Source organism: Lipotes vexillifer, unplaced genomic scaffold (assembly GCF_000442215.2).
Source record: "Lipotes vexillifer unplaced genomic scaffold, Lipotes_vexillifer_v1.1 scaffold13, whole genome shotgun sequence".
Lineage (NCBI taxonomy): Eukaryota > Metazoa > Chordata > Mammalia > Artiodactyla > Lipotidae > Lipotes > Lipotes vexillifer.
In genome coordinates, this window is record NW_006790761.1 from 1,392,498 (window position 1) to 1,415,175 (window position 22,678).

The following is a 22,678-nucleotide window of genomic DNA, read 5'->3' on the forward strand; positions in this document are numbered from 1 at the left end:
CTCTCTCTACCTGGGCCACGGCCCTAGCTCACGCCCCAGGCCCCCTTCCCCACATTAGGATCATGGGGCAGCCTTGTTACCCTCTGCAGGCTCTGCCCCTCCAGCCTACTCTCCTCGCCACACCTGTCTGATCCTTCAAGAGCGCCCCATTGCCCTTGAGACTGGATTCAAGTTCCTGAACTGGCTCTCCAAGTCCACCTTGATCTGACCCCCACCTACATCTCTGCTGCTCCTCCTGTACCCATTCTGGGTGTAGTACTGTTCCTTCTCCCTGGGATGTCCTCGTCCCCTATCTCAGCCCTGGGGACCTTCTATACTCAACACAGGCACTCCTCCTTCAGGAAGCCTTCCCAGAACATTCCAGTCCTGGGCTGGCCCTGCGAGCACTCTGCCAGATCACCTTGTCTTGTGCTCGCCTCCTCAGTCCTGCGGGTTCCTCTCCCCAGCAGCATCCCAGACTCCCCGCTGCCCTGTGCCCAGCCCTGTGCTGGCCACTGAGGACAAAGACGTAGAGACAGTATCCCTGCCGTCAAGGAGAGCCAGTGCTAAGGGCGGTGACCCACCCGCGGATGCCCACCACACAGCGCAGACTGGGAGGAAACAGCCCACCTACTCCAGGGCTCAGAAGGAGAAAGAGGGATCTGAGCTGGGCCTCAGAGGATTTAATGGTAGGGGAGCAGAAAGGGCATTCCCAGCAGAGGCAAGGAGAAGAGAAAAGACAATGTCTAACAAAGTAGGGCTTAGTCTAAGGGGGGGTGGGAGGGGTGGGTATGAAGTGCTGGGGCCGCATCGCCCATCCTGAGAAGCTTGTGTCCATCCTGCGAGTGACAGGAACCAGAGGAGGTTTTGGAGCAGGAGACTGACGTGGCTGGAGTCAGGTTCTAGAAGGTCGGGTCTCCAACCCCCAGTTTCTAACGACGACTTCCAGAAAGGACACAGACCAGGAACCGATTCTTGACTGTTAGTGGGCCTTCGCCCATGTCATGCCCACCGGCTGCCACGTTGGGGGTGTCAGGGCAGGGAGGGGAACAGGGGAGGGAGCGAGGTCCAGACTCAGTGAGTTTGGGCTTCTTGCAGGGGTGAGGAGGAGGGACTTGGAAGCCTCTGCCCCAGGCTGAACACTTCCTCCAGGGTGGCAGCTGTGCCCTGACTACGCTGGGTGTGGCTCCAGTGGGTCTCAGGCCCTCTAGGGCCAGGCGGCGGCAGTCAGCATGGCTGCCTCTCAGGGGTCATCAGTCGCTCCACCTCCCGCATGAACCGCAGACACAGCTCTTCCTGCCACGGCAGAGCCACGCACTGCACAGCCACAGGCAGGCCCACGCTCTTCTTCACAGCCTGCAGGGGACACAGGAATCAGGACGGGAGGTGTCGAGGCAGGACCCCACCCTGGGCCCAGGAAGCACCCCAGCTGGAGAGGAGGGCAGCACGGCAGGGCCAGCCCGCAGTCTTTAGGGGTCTTGCGTTAAGAAAGACGAGAGGATGTGAGGGCGATCTGGCTGTGACATCTGCCACCCCATTGATTGCCAGGGTTGATTTGGCTGATCTGGCTGGCTAGGCGGGTGTCCCCTTCCTCCCTCACCACTCCATGGGCGTCCCTCCCGAAGCTGCGTGCTGGGTCAAAGAGGACGACCTTCCCCCAGAGAGGAGGACCGTTCTTCGGTCAAGGGTATACGAGCAGCTGCGCTCCCCTGCTAGAACCTCCAAACAAGCTCTCAAGACAGACAGACAAGGATACTCGTGTTTATACTGTCTCCTCCACTAGAGGAAGGGGAGCAGGTGTGAGTCCAGGGGAAAAGGGACTTACCTTCTGCAGCGCCTTGTCCCAGATATCCCCAAAGCAGCCCTTGTAATGCTCCAACTGGGCCTCGTCCTCGGCGGTCACCGTGGTGACAGGCACTACCCCCGCAGGGAAGTCCAGGCAGTTGTAGAGCAGAGTATAGCTGACGGCCCCTGAGACACAGCACATGTGGCTGGAGCAGGTTGGGTGACCTTCCATGACAACTGTCCTCTCTGAGCCCCAGTCTTCCACCCTGTGAAATGGCACCCTGCATCCACAGACAGGGAGAGGTTCTCTCCTAGGGCTGAGACTTGAGTGAGAGTGACAGATCCCAGGAATCCAGATTCAGGGCGGGCTGGAGAGCCCGCTGACGAGCTTGCCCTGTGCCTCTTCCCTGCAGCTTCCCCCCACCTGGACTGTTGTTGCTGTTTTCCTGGTTTATCTAAATCCCACCTGGACTTCAAACACCACCTCCCAAAACCACAGACTATTTTACAAGATCTCCAACCTGAATAGTGCTGAGGACAGGGTCCCACATGACTCCCATCTCTCCAGCCAACCAGACTGTGAGCCTCTCAAGGGTGGAGTCCTCCCCCAGGGCTGCAGCCCACCCGCAGGGCTCCCCTTCTTCTACCTCCCAGCAGCCCCACCAGGCGAAGGGCTGAACTCACAGAAGAGAAGAGACAGGGGACAGGGCTGTGACGGGGCTGCAAGCCTCACCTGTGGCCTTGCCTGGGCCATTCAAGTCTAGAGCAGGGCCCAGCATGGGGGTGAGCAGCACATCCAGCTCCACTGCTCTCCACTGGGCAATCACAGAGTGACGGTACACCTGGGGAGGATACCCGTACACCAGGTGAAGCACAGACCCAGTCCATTACATGGACTCTCCAACGCAGGCACTGTGGCTGGGGTGACTCTAGCCCTGCACCTGCCCCAGATGTGAACTGAACCACAGTGGGATGGAGGACCTCGGGGTATTCAGACAGGGCTGCTCTCAGGGGGCATCAGCTGCTCCACAGAACCACAGACACCACTCTTCCTACCAGGGCAGGGCCATGGAGTGCTGGCTACAGGCGGCACCAGAGTGGCAAAGAGGTATCCAGGACAGGAGCCCCAGGCTGACCCAGGCCCCTAGGACGGGTCTCCGGGCAAGTGAGGGTCTGACAGCAGTCCCCAAGCGGCCCAATCCAGGGAGTGGAAGGGAGAACGATGGGCCACTCCAGGGGACCAGTGGGACCGGTGGCCGAGAGACCCCAACACAGGTGCCCTGTCCAACTCCACCCCCCACCCGCCCTACTCTAGTCGAGAGGCTCTGGCCTCACCTCAATCTCGTGGTGCAGTTCCCAGAGCTTTCCAGCTGACCTGGACAGAGGGAGTGAGGTCACTGACCATGATGATCCCAGCCATGGGGATTAGCAGCATCAGACCCCTACTCTCAACACCTCCCAGATCTCATTCCTCCTTGGACCCTTCTCAATTCCAGGGCACTCTGAGAGGAAAGTAGTGCAGGGCAGAGGTTCTAATCCCTAAGTTCATGTCCCACTGAGTCCCCAAGAGGGACTTAGGCCTGACTCCTAGCTACCCTCAGGACACAGGAGAGGCCAGAGCCACCCAAGGTCCTAAATGCCTGGTGGTAACAGAAGGAGCAAGTCCACAAGATGTCAGGGCCTGAGAATGGGACAACTTATTCCCCGCTTTTCCGGCGTGAGCCACTGAGGGGCAGGCAAGAGAGGGCGCGGTGCAGTCTGATCTCTAAGAGTAGCACCCTCATGGGTTCCCAGCATCCCCCGCTCCTGCCGCCTGCCAGCTCCTTCCCGGGCCTTTCCACCCGTGCCCAGCCAGGGCAATCTTCTCCGCTCCACCCCCTCCCATCCTGTGCTCTCCCTCAGGTCCTTGCTCTCCAGGCATCCCTGGACCTTGCTAAGACATCTTCAAGATCCTCCTCGAAAGCCACAGAGGCTGCCACCCTGCCTGGGCCCTTTCCAGCCTCAGAAGATACTTCTCTCATCTTTTCCTGTTGGAAAGCCCTTGGACCCAGGTCAGGGGAAAAGCGGGGCAAGCATCTGGGCGTGGGAAACGTTCTTACCGAGACTTCATGCTGTTGAGAAAGGCTGACAACCTTGGGAGCTGCAGAAGGACAGGCACAGGCAGTGACTCAGCTTTGGGCCAGGTGTGGCAATAAGCTTCAGGCCAAGCTGCCCATGCTTCCTCCCTCTGTCCCTCCCCCCGTGTCCCGGGTCAGCACCCCTTTCAGCATGCATGTTAGCTGAAGATCAGAGGGCATGGGGGGGAGCAGAAGAGACTAGGTGAGGGCTGAGAAGAAGAGGAGGCTAAGGGGAGGGGGGAAGAGCCCCAGAGGCTCCCGCCCGGCCCAGCCCACCCCTTCTACTCCTTGTGCCCTCACCAGAGGCCTTAGCATGAAAGCCAGCAGTCCTTTAAGCCATCTGGGCAGCCTCAGAATTGAGACCAGGTCTCCCAAGCAGGGGTCCACGAAATCACCTTTGCTGAGAGACAAAGGGTCCAGTCCAGACACATCCACCCCAGGCTTCCCTCCTGGCTCACCCCCACCTACTGCATCCCCCGGTCTCTACTCAGTGACTCTGCCTACCTCCCTCCTCACCAGACTCCGGCAGCCACGCTCTCCAGTCCCTTCATCTCAGCCTCTCCTTTCCAACATGCGGCTTGTGTCTGCAGACCCTTTGGGATGCCTGGGCTCCACCCACACCCAGTGGAGCTCCCCAAGGCAGGACTCCCTGTCTCCCTCCCCGACAAACTCAGCTTAAAGCAATAAGAACTACAGGCAGCATCTCCCTGGCCAGGGAGTGATACTGAGGGCATTCCCCCCATGGATGCGGCCATTGGCCTGGAGGCACGAGTGGCGCAGTCTTGAGTGGGCACCGTGATCCTTGTCTCTGAGGCTGTCTCTGCTCTAGATGTCAGGGAAAGGTCTCAGGCAGCTGATCCTGGAGCCTCATTCCCAGGGCCAGAGTGAGGGGTAGCCCTTTCCACTAAAGCCTGAACCATACTTAGCTACTGGGGGAAGTCCAGTCAGTCTGGGCATGTCCCCAGGAGGCACCTTCACAGGCCTGTCCTCTGCCCGTGTCAACCTTTAAGGACTGAAAACACCCAAGTGGAACCAGCTTCTCTAAACGTGGGCTCTGCGAAGTCCCTTAAAGCGGGTCTGGCCCAACCTACTGACTTTACAGACAAGAAAACTGAGGTCCTACTCAAAAGAGAAAGACGTGGCTCAAGTGAGAAGAGCCCGGAGTCACAGAATGACGTCTACACCCCTGCCCTCCTATTTGACCCTACCCTTGTCTCTCAATCTTTCCCAAACAGACAGGCAACTCCCTGCCTACCTCTTACCTCCCAGCCAGCTCAGCTCAGGATGAGGCCATGGATGCTCAATCCAGCCTCCCCCTGCGCTGGCACCTTTCCAAAGACTCCCTGGCAAGGTAGTGCCAGGCTCAGCCTGCAGTCAGAGGGGTGGTAAGGTCCCTACCCAGAATGCTCAGACCATCTTCACGTTCAGCTGAGGCCTGTCCTCCATCTTCCCCCAGCCTGGCCTGTCCCCGGGGTTACAGCACCCAGCTGCTCTTCCTGGGTCTCCCCATGTCGTGATCCCACCACAGACCTCCAAACCCAACATCACTCACAAGTTCTGTAGGAAGCTCTTGCCACCGTCACTGAACAGCCCACCCGTCGACAGGGTCTCCAGAGCATGGGGTATGTTGCTTGGCAGGAAGGGAACCAGCTGCAGGGACTGAGGAGTGTAAGACTCCCAGACCTAGAAACCCTTGGGTCCCACCACCCCCATGCTACCCAGGCAGCCCCGAGCGTGGACTGGACCAACCCTGCCTTCACGGTACCCTCACTGGAGCCGCAACGGTGGCCTTGTTGGCCCGTGATAACTCCCTGTAAGATGCACATCAGGAGAGAAGTCTGGAGCCACACATAAGCCTGTCTCAGATGAACATCCCCAAACCTGCCATCTCAGGGCCCCAGGAACCTCTGGACAGCTGTGCACCCCTGTCTGCGGTCGACGAGGCCCTCCCAATGCAGCTCACAGCTCACACATCCCCAGCACAGGGGTGAGCTCACCATCAATCATGTACCCCAATACTTCTGATCAGCCCCTTTTTACTTGTCCCCCCAGGGACCGAATTCCCACCCCTAACCACAAAACAGTCAGGGTGGAAGGATGCCAGGGATGGGTGGCAGCCATGGGTACCAGGAAGGCTTCCCTGAAAGAGGGCAATGCCAGGACTTGTGGGCTCCCATCTCCATACCGTGTGGCCAGCAGCTTCGAGTCTCTTCTTGGTCTCCAGCAGGGCCCGTGTCATGGCCGGGGTGGGCATGGTATAGTTGTCAGTCTCATAATACCCCACACGCAGGGGCTGAGAGCTTGTGTAGACCTGGGGGCAACACACAGGAGTCAGAGTCAGGTCAGGAGAGGGTGGCCCCAAGCAGGGCTCCCAGAGCTCAGAGCAGCTACTCAGCCCCAGACGCAGCTTTGAGGCTGCCCGCTAGATCCCCCAGAAACTGACTGCCAGTGAGGCCAGCCCCTTCTGCATATGACCCCTTCACAAAACACCTTCACAATGACTTTGCAGGTGGGCAGAGCAAGATTAGGATTCCCACTGGTCCTACGATGAAACTGAGGCTTCAGGTCTAGATAGGGAGATAGGCCCAGAGTGGGGCTGGGACTCAGCCAAGGCCACTTGTCAGGGCAGAGCAACAACACATCCCGTGTCCTGAGCCGAGGCTCTCCACAGCCTCTTTCCAGAATGCTAGTCCTGGCTCCCGTAATAGATTGTTCCAGACCTCAGGACAGGAGCCTCACCTCCTCCCCTCCTCTCAGGAAGGGGCTCTTGAACGACTGGTTTCACTTAGAACATCTCCTCTGCTGAGGAGGGGTAGCTTACCCCATCCCCAGCCCAGATCTCCTGCCTGCCCCAGGGCCTTCAGCCCTTCCAAGGCAACCTGAGCTGGGTGAGGGCAAGAGGTCTGTAGGGAGAAATGCCAGACTGCTGAGAAATGGTGCTTACATCACACAGACAGCTTACTGTCTACATTAACATGGCTTTACTATTCCACTGCCCACATCGATCTAACTTGACTACTCCTGAATGTGTTGTACATAAAGTACAGATAACTTTATCAGTCATTCTTAAAAGACCCGTCAATTCTTCAATAGAAGCACCAAATGACGGTTTATCCTCTAAGACTCCTTGAACCCCTCTCCTCAGAATCCTTACCTTGCTGTATCCACCAGTCCTAACCTATTACATCATGATCTGTATCCAGTCCTAACCAATGCCCCACACTGAAATATCCGCCTGAAACCAACATCAACATCCTAACTTCGCGCCCCTCCCCCACACTGCTAAGGCTCTGTGGAGGCAGCACTCCCCCCCCACCACAGAAAGCATTAAACTCAGCCTTATCTGATCAACAGGCTGTTTTGATGATATTTTGGGGAGCCAGCATCTGACACTGCCCACAGATCCCAGCTTTCTCCGGGAGGGACACAGCTCCGCTTTTAACCGTCCTTAACTCACTCAGCCTACACGCCAAGCATCCCTCTGGAGGCTGGGGATAGGGACATGAATACTATAGGAAAGGCTCCTAATTACTGGGGATCAAACACAGATAAGGTACAGGAGTGCTCTCTCAAGCTGTTCTTAGCCTCGAGACCACTCCTGTTCCGCAGTGACAGCCCCCAGGCTGGGCCGGAAGGTGGGCCTTTCCTCAGCTCTGGCTCCCAGCCCACCAATTTGAAAGCCTCAGGGTTTCCAAATGCAGGCAAGGGCGCCATCTGGTGGCTGTCTGCAGAGGCGCTGCTGCTGGCCTCAGACACACACACGGCCCCCCCCTCACCCCCTTCACCCCACCCCACCCCTAGCCCTGCGGGGGTGGTTTTCAGGAGACAGGGCCTCCAAGTCCTGCTGCAATGCGGGGGCTGCTCTCTGGGCTCACGAGCACCAGTGAGACCTGAATCCACCCCATGCCCACCCCCACCCCGGCTCACCTCCTCCCTGAAGGGCAGGGGGGGCACGGTGGGGTCCAGGTGGAACATGTCCTCACACAGCAGCGCTCGCAGGCACAGCGCCAGGCTCTCCACGTCCCGGGCCATGGGGCCGACCGAGAGCTGTACTGTGGGGCAGGGAGGGGAGGAAAGAGAGATCACCCAGCCCCAAGGGGCTCTGGGGCCAGGTCCAAGCAAGGATTGGGCCGTGGCCCAGTAGTGTGAACAGGGACAAGGCGTAGGAACTCAGACCTAGAGTGGCCTGGGGGCCCAACACTGCCCCAAGGAGAGGCAGGGGCAGAGGCGGATCAGGCAGACCCCCCTCCTCCAGGGCATAGAGGGAACCACAGACCTCACCTGCTACCTGTCCATAGACACAGCCCTTCAGGCCACTCTTGCTGGATAAGAAACACAAGATGTTGGCAATGGGAAATGGCCATCCTCTGCCCAACCCCACATCCATACAGCAGCTCCCAACTCTCACCACTTTGAAAACTAGGAACCAAGGACTGTGGTGCTGTGACACTACCTCCCAGCAAAACCCCAGTCAGGGAATCCCTGCCTGGAGCCCAGAGAGGTGGGAAGCTAGGCCAAGGTCACACAGCAAGAGACTCAGAAGCTCCCTCCCCGGACCACCTACACCATACCTGATGCGGTTCCCTGTGGGTTTGAGGCCGCAGATGCCACAGAAGGCAGAGGGAAAGCGAATACTTCCTCCGATGTCAGTGCCTAAGCCCAGTGGGGAGCCCCCAGCCGCAATGAGGGCCCCCTCACCCCCTGAGGAGCCACCTGGGCTCTTGGAAGACTTCCATGGGTTCACGGTCTGGCCAAAGAGGGGGTTACCACAGTCATAGCTGGAGGAAGCAGAAAGGGGTCAGCCCATGTCACGCTGGCACCGGTGCCCCTGCCCCCACCCCGCACCCGAGACACAACCTGAACATGGACTGGGGGACATTGGTGTACACGAAGGGCAAGGCGCCCTGCCGCTTCAGCACCTGCACCACCACGCTGTCACACTCTGCCGGCGCCCCCTCGTTCAGGCTCAAGCCCAGTGTCGAGTCCTGGCCCTAGAAGGAGGGATGGGCGAGAGGGACGTGGCTGATGAGCCAGGGGCGCCTCAGCAGCACAGGGTCTGTTCCCACCACCACCCCACAGACCAAGGCAGGGCATACCCATGGTGCCCTCTCAAGGCCTTTAGACCTGGTACTTCCTCTGAGGGCCCAGGGTGACCCAGGACACAGAGCTGGCTGGCAGGGACTGGGGCAGGGCACACCTTGTAGCTGAAGCACTCCTTGAGGCTCACAGGGACGCCGTAGAGTAGGCCCTGCCTTGGGACCTGGCACAGCTGAGTCTCACAGTCTGCCAGGTAGGTAGTCACACAGTTAGTCCTTTTGTTCACTTCCCAGGCCTTGGGGAGAGAGAAATGGATACAAGAACAAAGTGAGGCTGGCTTTTCTTTTTTTGTTTCAGTTGTGTTAAAATTCCCTTACCACCCAGGGAAAGGGTAACCAGAAATATGACCCAGGGGCACAGAGGATAACCTAGGCCCAGCACTCGCCTCACTAGGGACATGTGGCTCCAGACTCACCCTGGCTGTCTCTGGCCTTCAACTCCAAAACGGACAGAGAGTGATGAGAGTACTCCCAGGGCCAGGGCACAACCAGGGCACTCAAAGGGGCAAGATACTGACCTCAGATGCCCCCCAGAGGCCAAGCTGGGAGGAGGATGACCCTTGGCCACCCCACCCCCTGTCCTCCTCCAAGCCACACCCTCTGCCCAGTGAGGCTGGCAGATCCCTGTGTCAGGTCACACTGGGAGTCAGGGCTAGACCCAGGCTACAGCCTCCCAGCGCGCGCAGGGAGCCTCCCAGCTCCTCTGCCCCAGGCGGGACCAGGTGAAGCCTCCCCTCCCCCAGGAACCCTTGAAGCTGATAATCAAGTCTCACGGAGGACTGGCTGACTGATGGCAACTGACAGGAACGTGGGTGTGGCCCTGTTGCCACACTCAGGTACAGGAAATCTGTCTCCTGCCCCGGGCAGAAAGAGAGGAGGCCAATCTGTAGCCAGAATGCTCTCCGCGGATGATTAAGAGGGGCAGCAGCTTCTTCAGGGACATGGATTCATTAGAAGCAACCCCAGCTGTTGAGACTGTGTGTCCTCTCAGTGCACCCGGCCCAGGGGTGTCCAGTCCTTTCTCTACAGTCCCTCTCTGCCCCCTTCTCAGCTGCAGTCACTCACACCACTCTCATACACACCCATCAGTCCCCCTGGCACTCATGTCCACCTGCTTAGGGGTCCCACTCACTACCACATGCTCTCTTCCAAGAAATCATATCAGATATAAGTCACACTCATAGAAGTCAGTCAGAAAAAGAAAAACAAATACCATATGCTAACACATATATATAGAATCTTAAAAAAGAAAATGGTTCTGAAGAACCTAGGGTCAGGACAGGAATAAAGACGCAGTTGAGAATGGACTTGAGGACATGGGGAGGGGGAAGGGTAAGCTGGGACGAAGTGAGAGAGTGGCATGGACATCTATACACTCCCAAATGTAAAATAGCTAGTGGGAAGCAGCTGCATCTCACAGGGAGATCAGCTCGGTGCTTTGTGACCACCTAGAGGGGTGGGATAGGGAGGGTGGGAGGGAGATGCAAGAGGGAGGGGATATGGGGATATATGTATACATTACTGATTCACTTTGTTATACAGCAGAAACTAACACAACATTGTAAAGCAATTATACTCCAATAAAGGTGTTTAAAAAAATGCTATGGCATATATAAAGTCACACTCACAAAGCACATTTCCTTCTTTCATTTTGTTTCAAACACATTTCTTGAGCACTTACTATATAAAAGACAGCGTTCAGCGCTAAGGTGCAAAGACAAAGAAGACTGTCCACCAAAAGCCCACATTTGCATTGAGAAAGAGAAAGACAAGGCAAGCCCTACAATGTGATGAGAAATGTGCTGTTAGAAAGTGAACACTGAAGAGGAAATCCTAACTCAGGCTGGGAGGGGAGGAGGGTCCTGGGAGGCTTACTGGAAGACTCCAGAGACTCCTCTCTGAGCCCTGAAAACTCTTCCGGGGGAGCCTGTTGCACTGAGCGGGGCAAGAAGAAGAGCCTCGCAGGTAAAAGGAGCCCCACACGAGCCAGTGCAGGCGCTGGGTGCCAGGGAACTGCCAGCAGCTGAGCCGCTGATGCCCCAAGCTACAGAAGGCCTTGGCCAGAGAGGATGCTGAAGAGCTGAGAGGGCACCTGGCCAGGAGGCTGGCGCTTGGTCCCAGAGGGAGATGGTGGTGGAGGACCAGGGTGGCTGAAGAGGGGGAGACAAGGGGATGGACTAGAGACAGCTATAGGAAGGGAACAGACCAGACTTGGTGACTGATGGGGTGGGGGCAGAAGGGAGAGGGAAGTCTGGGCTAAAAGCCAGGTTTCTAGCTAAGACAACATGCTCAGTATCCCCCCCCCGCCCCTCCCCCCCTCCCCAATGCACACACAGAGCCATTCTCTCTCTTCTCTCTCTCTCTCTCTCTCTCTCTCTCTCACACACACACACAAACATACACACACACACACACACAGAGTACCTCCCTGGCACTGTGATACCACCACGGCCCTCAGTGGGACAAAGTCCAGGCCAGGTTTTCCCCCCAGCCTTGCAGAGAAAGGGGAGGAAGGAGCAGGGTCACTCCCAGGCTTTACCTTTCCCAAGTAGGTGAAGAGCACAGCCTCCGGAGACAGCTCCCCATTGTGTAGCTTCTGTACCAGTTGAGGCAGAGGCAAGGCCAGCAGTGCCTCTGAGTCCAGGTCAGGGTTCTGGGGAGACACCTCGGATCAGTCCCCCACTCCCCGCAGGCCCCATATGCCTGCAGCAGACACCAGTGGCCCATGCCCCCAAATCCCCACACCTACCAAGCACGTGCGGTCACCTGCCAACCTGTGACAGATGTGCCCACCCACAGCTCTGACACCACAAATGTGGTCCAGCCTGGGCAGGCCCTTGCCACCTGTAGACAATACAGATCTATCTCTTCAAGAAGAGGAGTCCAGGGAGAGGCCATGCCCAGGCTGATCATTAGACCATTACTAACAGGGACCACCAATGACTACCTACTGTGTGCCAGGCACCATGCCAATGTGCTCCATGTTTGGATTAAATCTTACTACATTCCCATTGCACAGCTAAAGAAACTGAGGCTCAGCAAGGGGAAGTGCCTTGCCTAGGACTTACAGATAAACTATAGTTCTCTGCCCATTCAGCATGGGCTGCCCACTTGCTGTCCACCTGCACCTAACTACTCAACACCTTGTCAGGGGAGGGCAGAAATAAGAAAACCCTGTCCTGGGTGGTTAGGGTTGGAGCTGGAGCCACATCCAAAAGAGAGGGTTTTTTTGTTCAGTCCATAGATATTCATTAGGCACCTACTCCGTAGCAGGCACCATGCTAGGCAAGGGGATACAGCAATGAACAAAAAAGTCACATCCAGGCTTTGGGGGAGCTTACACAAGGTGCAGAGCTGGGGATGAGCAGATAATTCATAAGTAAATAAGAATTTTAGATAGCAAGAAATAAAGAAAATAAAATGGATGCAGTGAGTGGGCGGCACACAGGTAGAGGGTGGTCAGGGAAGAGCTGTCTGAAGGAGAAGGGATGTTTGATCAGACACCTACTGCCAGGCCTCGAAGGCCCCCAGAGTCTCTGGGGTCAGCCCCTGCCTGCAAACATCCGCTGGCTGGCTTCCCCCTGGAGGGTATTGGGCTAATTAGTAAATAGGGCTAGGAGGACATCTGAGTTGCAGGCACCACATCTCATCTCTACCCTCCTCTGCTCCTGCCAAAGTCACCAGGGACTTCCTTGTTGCCGAATATAACAAACACTTGACTCTTCATTCTGCTCCAAGTCTCATGGAGGCATTCAGAGGGCTCACTTCAGTTTCCTCTGGTCACAGACATACCCCGCTCCCCGGGGTTCCCTCCCACCTCTCCGCTCCTTCTGTCATCCGCTCATTCAGTCAACACACATGTTCTGAGCATCTCCTATGTGCTGAGGACTAGCTAGGGCTGTGAATTTAGAGATAACCAAGACAGACAAGTCTCCGCTTTCAGAGCTTACCTTCGAGAAAACAAACAAATTAATTGGGAAAAGAATTTGAAAAAGAATAAAAGAAAGAAAATAAGTTAACAAAGAACGGACAGATCACGGCAAGTGTGAGAAAGGATAAACGGAGGCTGTGACAGAAAGAACAGAGGAATGACTCAGATGGGCTGGGTAGGTGGCGGTGACATTTCAGATGTGATTTGAAGCATAAGAAGGAGCCAGACGCGGGGAGAGACAGAGGCTCCTGGAGGTTCCTCTGGCACCTCTTCTTCCCTCTCTGATACTGGGAGAAGTCACTCCTCATGGCTTCCACTCCAGGCCCTCTGCCTATCTCACAGCCTCCAGATCATCGTCCTTCAACTGACCCAACTGAGCTCAGACCTACTCGCTGGGCTACTCCCTTTTCTCCCTCTGTCCCTGTGTCGTTCCCCTGAGCTCAGTGCCTCCCCACCCCTCTCCACTGGCTCCTCTTCCCTCAGGGAAGGACGCTGCCCTCCATCTTCCACTCCCCCCCTCTCCCTCCCACCCACATCCAGTCACCAAGCCCCCTAAGTAGCTCTGGCAAATGGCCACCTCTCTGTCCCCTCTACCAAGACCCTTCAGTGCACATCCTTTCTCTCCTGGGTCAGACAGGGGCCACCCAACCGGCTGCCCCGCCCAAGGTTTGTGGCCAGGCCAGACAGTGCAATGTCCAAGCCCACCTTGCCTCTCCCCTTAAAGTCTCCTTCACACCACAAGCTCCAGGAGATGCTTCCAGGCCGTGGTCCTGTCAGACTCCCTTGAACCCCCTCAGTGCAACATGGCCCCCTCACACCCGCCACACGCCCAGAGCTGAACGCCCACCACACACACCCACCACACAGCCTTTGAAGCCTGGCCTCAATATCAGGAACACTCCACCTCTTCCCTGAATCTGTTAAATGGATACAACACTCACTTGGGTTTGTTTTTTTTTTTTTTTTTTTTTTTAATAATACAGGGAGCTACAGGGAAGGAAAAAAAGAAAAATGGATCCATGATCTCCCCACCAACACACGAGACAACCCCTAGTGACATAGTTTTTAAAGGTATACGGAATGAAAAGTGAACATTTCCCCCGACCTCTAGGGCCACCCTGCCCAGTCCCTCTTCTGAAAAGGAAAGCATAGTTAACAGTTTCTGATGAAACCTCACAGGAAAAAAAAAAAAATGTCTGTGAAAAACCCACAGTGTGGGGCTTCCCTGGTGGCGCAGTGGTTGAGAATCCGCCTGCCAATGCAGGGGACACAGGTTCGATCCTTGGTCTGGGAAGATCCCACATGCCACACAGCAGCGAAACCCGTGCGTCACAACTACTGAGCCCACATGCCGCAACTACTGAAGCCCACGCGCCTAGAGCCTGTGCTCCACAGCAAGAGAAACCACCGCAGTGAGAAGCCCGCGCACCGCAACGAAGAGTAGCCCCCGCTCGCCGTAACTAGAGAAAGCCCGCACGCAGCAACAAAGACCCAACGCAGCCAAAAATAAATAAATTAAATAAATAAATTTTAAAAAATTAGTATGGAGAATGCAGGAAGTGTACAAATAACGTCTCACCAAGCATGTGGCCATCTGTATGCCTACTTTTTCAAGCAAAGGATACTATAGCTATCATTGAATAACTGCCCCTCCTCCATCTGTTTTTCTCCTTCTGAACCACCTACTGTCCTAATTTCAGGTATCCTAGATTGTCCTCCAAGTCTTTTTTATTTTCACTCATGGGGTTTTTCTTTTTTATCGCTCTTGTCCTATTTCAAGATATCTCTTCCATTTGATCACGTAGGCGCCACCGATACTGATCGAAACGAAAACCATACTGTTCTTCGCGTTATTCATTGAATTGTTTTGTTTTAAAATCAGCTTCAAGTTGGTCTTGGAGACGCCAGGAGATGGAACTACAGGTCAGATCCAGTTGAAGGAAGTGGCATGCGTAATCCAGTGGGATTTTGACAAAAGGGCTTGTAAGGGGTGTGTGGGAAGGGCACAGAGGGATAAGCAGGTGTTTTGGGATGGCTCTCCCAGCCATAATATTCTGTCAATGGTGGTCCCTCTCTTCAGTCCAGAAAGGATATTGAAACTCATTCAGGGGGCAAGGTGGAAACAAATGCAACAAATGGGCATGTTACAGGTTAAGCTTCACTCAGTCAACAGAGAATACAAGAAATACACCTCACTCTAAAGTTCCTCTAGAGTCCAGAGAAAGATGAACCATCTTGCAACGTTCAGGAGGTGCTTAGTACTCCCCCTCCTCCAGCAACGCCTCTGGACACAGGAAGTATCTGGGTCCCAACTAGCTTTCCTGCGGTCTATCAGGCAGGAGCTGTACTATAAGCTGCTGTATTCTTTCAGGGCCCTACTAACCTTGGGCCCCTTCCCAAGGCCCTGGATGAGCTCAGCTAAACTGCCCACCTCCTACCCATTCCCAAAGCTATTGTCATGAAGACCTCACCTCTTTGCTGTTTGCTCAACACACTGAGGCTCCTAAGATAGTTCTCCCTCTCTTCTCCCAGTCACTGGAAAACCAAAAGGTGATTTCCCTGCTTTCCCATCTGCAAGAGCCAAGTTTTGGTGTTCTGAGGCCAGGCTCTGCCCCATGGAGGCTGTTTCAACAGCTTTTGGTATTTCAGGGCCAAAGCTTCTACGCTTGAAGAGTCAGTTCTTAAAAATAATGAAAGGCTGTTGCTCCAGAAGGAAACTGTGTAGACGCTGATGCTTGGAGTTGAAGTGAGGGAAGACCCACCTTTCTACCACCCCACACCCCTACCAGCTGGTGGGTTCCTTGCAACCAGGACGGGAGTCCTGTAGGCACAAACTGTGGACAGATTCTTACAGCTGCCTCCACACAGCCCTCGGTGCTGGCAGAACTCAGCTAGCCACCTGCACAGGACCTGGAGCCTCGGGAGCAGCCGAGAGTCTCCAGGCTGAGCCTGGGATCACTGCAAAGATCCCTGAGCAGGGCACCAAGGAGGTCAGCCAGAGAAGGAGGATCAGACAGTGATAAACCTGTGCCCAAGTAGGGAAAGTGACCAGTTTGGATTGAGTACCTAAAAACTGACTGACTGTGTACTTTTCAGCCAGCTTGATGAGTGAAGGCTGGAACCAGACACATTTTTATTTCAATAAATAAACAAATATGACATTTCCTGGTCCAGGAATGGTGTGGAGTAAATCCATACCATTACATCCAGCTAAAACCTCACGGCCATCAAGGCCATACCCAGGGCCTGGCATTCAAGGCCAGGGTCTCTCTTCCTAAACTTTCTCCCCTGCTCCTCTCCAGCGGAATGAGGCTGGATGGTCCCACCAGGCATCTGGGTTCTAGTTCCAGCTCCTGCCTCGTGCTGTCCCATTATCCGGAACGCCTTTCCACCTGTCAGATCCAAATCCTATCAAACGCTCGGGGCAAGTCTTCCCTCCCTCAGCACATAAGAACTGAGTTCAGCATTTTGACTTGGAACTGGGTCCAGTGTGTCATACACCTGGAGGGAAAGAAAGCCTCCCCTTCTAGGCCTCTCCCTCGCCCCCATACACACACTGAGCTGATCCAGAGGAGAAAATCTTGTTGACAGATCACCCACCTAAACCTATTCATGCAAAGGGCTTATAACCCATCAGACTCGACAGCCTAGGTGGCAGGGGTCCAGCTCCGCCAGTAACTCCCTGTGGACTTGGGCAAGTCCCTCCCCAGCTCCCTCTTAGCATCCTCAAGCACATATCAATGAGTTTGAACTGTAAGCTCTCCAGATGCCCTTGGCCATCACTTTATGGATCCCAAAGTCCTCAACCCGAGCATCCTATTGGTTCTCACACTTGCGTTTTAGAGTCCTAATAGTGATCTTGAGATTCTTTGGCACCAGAGCAAAGCTCCTCTTTGACCCATTGCGCGACAGCCTTCGACAGCCTGCCCTGTCCCTTTCGTTTCCCTTCCTCCCCTAGGCCCCACCTGGCTCAGAAAGAGTACGGAATGCATTACGGCGAGAGGAGTTTCGGGGAAGTACGGAATGCATTACGGCGAGAGGAGTTACGAACCTGCGCTGCCCACACACCTGCGCTGCCCACACACCTGCGCTGCCCGCTGCCCGCCACTCGCCCCTCCGCGCGCCCGGGCGGCTTAAAGTGCTGCCGCCACCCCAGGCCCTCCCCCTGACCCCGATTCCAACCCCGGCCATCACCTGGAGACGGAAGCGCTGAGCCGCCTTGTCCATGGTCTCCAGGGCCGCTTGCTGCCTCTGTCGTGCCCGGGCCGCCGCGCCCCGCGCCGTCCGGTGACTGGACCAGCGCAGGGCCAAGGCCGCCGCCACCAAGCAGCAAGCCAGGGTAGCCCCGGAGGGGCCGGAGAGGGCGGCCCACAGTTCATCCAGCACCATGGTCTCCCGCCGCCGACCGCTGCCGAGGGCAACCGAAGAGGAATCAGCACGCGCGGACTTTGCCGCAAAACCCGGCCTGGATCAACCTGGGATCCAGCGCCCGCCTGCGCTGGAGGGAGGGAGGGGCGGTGCCGCAGCCGCAGACCCGCGGGGCGGCGCGCTGTTGCCTGGCAGCCGGCCAGAGGCCGGTAAAGCGCAACCGTCAAGGTCAAGGGCGGCAGCTCGGCTAGGACTGCTCCCCAAGGCCAGGCGGAGCGGGAGGAGCACCCGATTCCCTTGGACGCCCTCGGAAGCTCGAGCGTAGCAGCGGTTCGGCGCCCCCGTCCGGCCCGATCTCTGCCCTGCGCACCCGAGAGCCCCAACTCCCGGAAGATGCAGTCCAGCCGGAGCCCCTGCGGGAAATAGGACGGAGAGCAGCGATAGGTTGAGCTCCCGGACCTGTTTAATCCCCGCAAACAGTTTAGCAGCATCGTCCTTGGAGAACCTTGGGTTGGACGGTGCATCACAGGGCACCCACCTCTCCCCTGCGTGGGGCTTTGGGGTGCCAGGCAGAGATGGGCACAGGATGTTCCTCTCAGGGAGCCCACCTGCTGCCCCCTCTCCTCCCCCACCCTGGGACCCGGTGTCTCCCTCCCTGGGCTCTTCTTCATGGCCAGAACACCGTCACTTGTCCTTTTGCTCAGCCACCTCGCACAGACTGACCTTCCCAGGGTCACTCTTCCAGTCCTGGGCCCTCCTGGATTTCATACTCAGGAAGCAGAAAGAACTGCTTCTGTCTGGGGACCTGACACCCTTCATTAGGGGGGTGGGTGGATTATATATACACACACATAATCTCCCATCTAGGCCTCTCACAGGACTTTATGTGCTTTATTTCATTTGTCCTCCCAACAGACCTATGAGGAAAGCATTTTTATTATCCTCATTTACAGATAAGGTAACTGAGGACAAGAGGGGTTAAATGACTTCTGTGGGTCACAGAGGTGGCTGAGTGGGGATTCAAACTCAGGTCCGATCCTAAACCATTGCTCTTAACCATCAAGCAGTACTCCATTACTGACCCCAGAAGTGAGGCTTCGTGGGATGGGATGTGGGAAAGTGCTCTGTGGCTGGAAAACTCTGTCTGCTGAAACACTGCTGTCCATCCAGTTCTGTCTTTACCTCTTTGAATCCGTGCCTTTTCTTGTAAAAGGATGAATGCCTACCTCACAAGATTGTTAGGAGGAGTCTGTGAGATCGTTGCTGTGAGCTGGGGAAACTGAAGGAGGTACCAGATCTTCAATCAGGCCTTATGGAGCTCAAGGTCTGGTTGAGAAGGAAAAAACATGCATAGACCAAGAAACAAAAGACATGCTTTGGTGGAAATGCAGAGATCATGTGGCATGAATCCAAAAAGCCTTGGATGCTGGGCCCTTAGGCTGAATATCCCTTGGGAAAGCCAGATAGCACAGTGGTTTAAGCTGGAGTGTCTGGTAACCCATCCTTGTTGCGTGACTGTGCCCCAGTTTCCTTACCTGTAAAATGAGGATAATAGTACCCCTGCCCCCGGGCCAATTCTCTAGTACTATTGGAAGAACCAAATGAGCTAACACATGAAATACAGCCAGAACTGGGACTAGCCTATAGAAAGCAATCCATGCATGTTAATCAGTATATTATTGTTGTTGTTATTATTAGAGACCTACAGAGAGGGGTTTTCTGACCTGAGAAGCCCAAGCTCAGGAACCAGACTCCCTGAGTTCAAATCCTAACTTTGCCACTTACTGTGTAACCTTCAGTAAATCACTTTAACCTCTTGTGCCTCAGTTTCCTTATCTGCAAAATAGGAGATAATCATAGTGACTGCTTCATAGAATTGTGAAGATTAAATGAGTTAATTCAAGGGAAGTTAATTCAAAAGAGTCAATTCAGCTAATTAAATGAGGTTAGAACAGCACCTGGTCCATTGTAAGAGCTCAATAAACATTGACTCATTATTTTAAACAGAGATGTGACACAAATGTTTTGGAAAGGCAATGTGGAGGAGGACAGGGAGAGGAAAGCTGGAGGCAGAGACTGTGGAATGGAAGAGCAGGCAGATGTGAGGATCCAGTGGGGCTGGGTTTCCAGGGCTCCACCTGTGTTACCAGAAAAGTATCTGCAATTCAACACCACACCATTCCTTGAGACAAAACAGCACTTGCCTGCCCTCAGGTGGTGTGTGTAAACTAGAGTTACTTTTATTTGCAGTGGCTCAAGCAGGCCCTGGTGGGTTTCCTGAGCAGTATCAGGGTCCTCCCCCACTAGCTGGTGACCTTGAGCAAGTCATCCTTATGCATCCTCAGCTGTCAAGTGGGAAGACAGGTAAATACCTTGCCAAGTTCGGTTGGAGGTGGGGGCAGGGCAGAAAGGATGAGGGGTAGAGCTTGCAGAAGGGGAGGAAGCTTCTCAGATTGCAGAGGGTTTGAACCCTGTCTTTGTTCTGGGGGTGAGAAGAGGGAGTGTGCCCCTGTTCTCAGTAACTGCCCTGCTTTGTTTTCTTTCATTTCTGTGAGCCTTTCCTCAATACAGAAGGGGAGGGCAGGAGCAGGGCACAGCCTGGCTCCAAGGAACTCACAGTTCCACAAGTGACATAGGATACCACACTCAGAAGCACTACCTGTGGGGCATTTTATAATTTCAAAGCACTGACAGGTCTTTGACCTCAGCTGACTGAGCTCCCCAACCACCTCAGAGGCCCCCTACTCTTACATTCTCCCCAGAGGGAGGGGAGAGTTTGTCTCCTATGGCAAACGATTCCAATACCACAGCTTTCTATGTCTCCGCTTTTTGCAAAGAGCTCCTCCCTTCAGAAGGGAGCTATTTCCCCACCCCTGTAAATCTGGGCTGAACTTTGTGACTTGCTTTAACGATCAGAATGCAGTGCACAGGATGTTGTGTTAGTTCTGAGCCTAAGCTGCAAGAGAATTGTTTTCTTTCTCTCTCCTGGAACCCTGCCACTGCCATGAGAAGAAGTCCAAGCTAGCCTTCCTGAGGACGAGGCCACGTGGAGTAGAAACTCAGCCACTTGTCCCTGCTCAGGCCCGTACACAGGTGAGAGCCCAGCCAAGATGGGCAGAGCGACTTGAATGCAGATACATGAGTGAACCTAGCCAACCAACAGGCTCAGAATAATAAATGATTGTTTAAATCACTAATTTTGGGGTTGGTTTATTACAAAGCAATAGTTAATTGACATACCTCCCAATCCCCATGGCCCAGATGAATAACTGAGGCCCACAGACAACCAGGGACTTGCTTAATACTCCATAGTGAGTGGGGGCCCACTGTGAGTCAGACCTGGAATTTTGAGGCTCACTGCTACCTCTGTAACAGGGATACACACACCTAGACTTTAGAACTGTTATGAAAAGTTCCTGGGCTTCCCTGGTGGCAGTGGTTAAGAATCCGCCTGCCAATGTAGGGGACACGGGTTCGAGCCCTGGCCTGGGAAGATCCTGCATGCCGTGGAGCAACTAAGCCTGAGCGCCACAACTACTGAACCCACGTGCCACAACTAGTGAAGCCTGCGCACCTAGAGCCCGTGCTCCGCAGCAAGAGAAGCCACGACAATGAGAAGCCCACACACCGCAACGAAGAGTAGCCCCCACTCGCCGCAACTAGAGAAAGCCTGGGCACAGCAACGAAGACCCAACACAGCCAAAAATTTTAAAAAACAAATTAAAAAAAAATTGTCTTGTATTAAAAAAAAAGCAAGTTCCTAGTCGTTAGCCTGGAAACACACCAACCACATCTCACCCTTAATCTGTTTTCCTCAACCTGTTTTAACCCATGTCATCCTTTGGATATACACAAAATGTTTTCTCCCTCCTAAATTTATTTGAAACTGTGGGGTAAGTTTCTTCACCATTCTGCCCCTGAGTTTCCTCACCTGTTAAATGGAGGTATTGTACTACCTCACTGGTTATTGAGAATTAAATGAGTTAATTTTAGTAAAGTATTTAGAACAGTGACTGACATATAGCAAGGGCTATATAAAATAATAGAATAAAATAATGTGACTAAATATGAGCCATAGCAATAGCAATTTTATTAGGGAAACATTTTTATTTTGATCCTGAGAGCTACATATTTTTCACTTGGCTTTGGTGACATCAATATGAGTATTGAGTCAGCTTGTATGTCATAACCTTTGTATCCAAGACGGTGAGGAAGAAAACATCTCGTGGGTGGCAAACCAGTTTTTGAAAACCAGACATGCAGAAAATCACATGCCCCCCTTCTCAAGAAGCATCAGTAGGACATCATTATATATTTACCTCGTACTTCACAGAGGGTATATTCTTGGTAGGTCGTGTATAAATCAAATCTTAACATAAATCTATCTTATTTAAAGAACTCATCTGGGGAACCATTCTGCAAAGTGAGGATGGCTTTTGTAAAATCAGTATACCTTTGAGGGACATTCAGAATTTTGACTAGAGGTAGACAGAACTTCTTTTGTGTCTAAAACAAATCTACCCTCCCAAGGTTCCCTCAGGTGACTTTGGTCCTTCTCTCTTGGGCTGCCTGCTACTGAATCCTGATACAACCCAAAGAGGCCTCTTGCCCTTGGCTCTCTAGGACTGGAATTTTTGCAATTCCTGACTCTACCAAGGTGAATCCCTTCGAAACCAGAAGGTGTGGGGCCATTGTCCTCACTGACTCTGATGTCACTATGCTGACAGTCTGAGTATTCAGCTACCAAGCTCTTTGGCTTCTGCTCAAGCTGGCGACAACCTGCTTACAACCTCCTTCACAAACAGGGGCATCTAAGAGAGACAGAGCCCACAGTTCTAGCAGATGCCCTCATCTTGTTCTGTAAGTTGGGTGAACACACAGGTAGGGTTCAAACTCAGTATCTAACGACTCTGGCAGACTGTCAGAATGAGCACATGTACAAAGGAAGGTCCTAACTCATTTCTCGGCCTTCCTCAAACACTTTAGGTCCCAGTATTATTCTGTGCCTTTGAACACACTTCCCTTGGCCTCTAATGTCCGATGTTCCTCCAAAATCTTCAGCCCAACCCTGCAACACACACTGCCTGGTAAACTTCTATTGATCCTTCAAGACCCAATTCAGAGGCCTCAGGTTCCAGATGGCCGGTGATGCACATGTATTTTGCAGATAAAGCATTTACCTTCTTCATTAAAATAACAGAAGAACATATTTTTAAAAGAATAACAACAACAAAAAGAATAACAGAGGCATTATTGGTAAACAAACAAACCCCCCAAAAAGTAAGACTCTTAGAAGATAGAAAGCAGGTGATATCAAATTGAAGGAAAAGGAGAAGCAGTCTAAGACACCAGAGGGAGCCAGGGTCTTCCCCAAGAAAGACCTGGGGAAGGTCCAAGCAGGA

General features: G+C 54.0%; 1 protein-coding gene across 1 annotated transcript in view; it reads right to left on the reverse strand.

Annotated features, from left to right (window-relative positions):
* Window positions 1-951: 951 nt before the first annotated feature.
* Window positions 952-22,678, reverse strand: part of FAAH (fatty acid amide hydrolase) — a 28,359-nt gene continuing 6,632 nt past the window's right edge. The window contains exons 4-18 of the mRNA XM_007463946.1: window positions 17,103-17,300; window positions 11,517-11,630; window positions 9,079-9,213; window positions 8,739-8,872; window positions 8,453-8,659; window positions 8,163-8,203; window positions 7,809-7,933; window positions 6,067-6,192; window positions 5,434-5,531; window positions 4,182-4,281; window positions 3,864-3,904; window positions 3,100-3,139; window positions 2,498-2,606; window positions 1,805-1,950; window positions 952-1,335 (exon numbers count right to left, since the gene is read on the reverse strand). Of these exons, the coding sequence (XP_007464008.1) occupies window positions 1,207-1,335; window positions 1,805-1,950; window positions 2,498-2,606; window positions 3,100-3,139; window positions 3,864-3,904; window positions 4,182-4,281; window positions 5,434-5,531; window positions 6,067-6,192; window positions 7,809-7,933; window positions 8,163-8,203; window positions 8,453-8,659; window positions 8,739-8,872; window positions 9,079-9,213; window positions 11,517-11,630; window positions 17,103-17,297 (1,740 nt within the window). The 5' untranslated portion in view covers window positions 17,298-17,300 and the 3' untranslated portion in view covers window positions 952-1,206. The remainder of the gene's footprint in view (window positions 1,336-1,804; window positions 1,951-2,497; window positions 2,607-3,099; window positions 3,140-3,863; window positions 3,905-4,181; window positions 4,282-5,433; window positions 5,532-6,066; window positions 6,193-7,808; window positions 7,934-8,162; window positions 8,204-8,452; window positions 8,660-8,738; window positions 8,873-9,078; window positions 9,214-11,516; window positions 11,631-17,102; window positions 17,301-22,678) is intronic.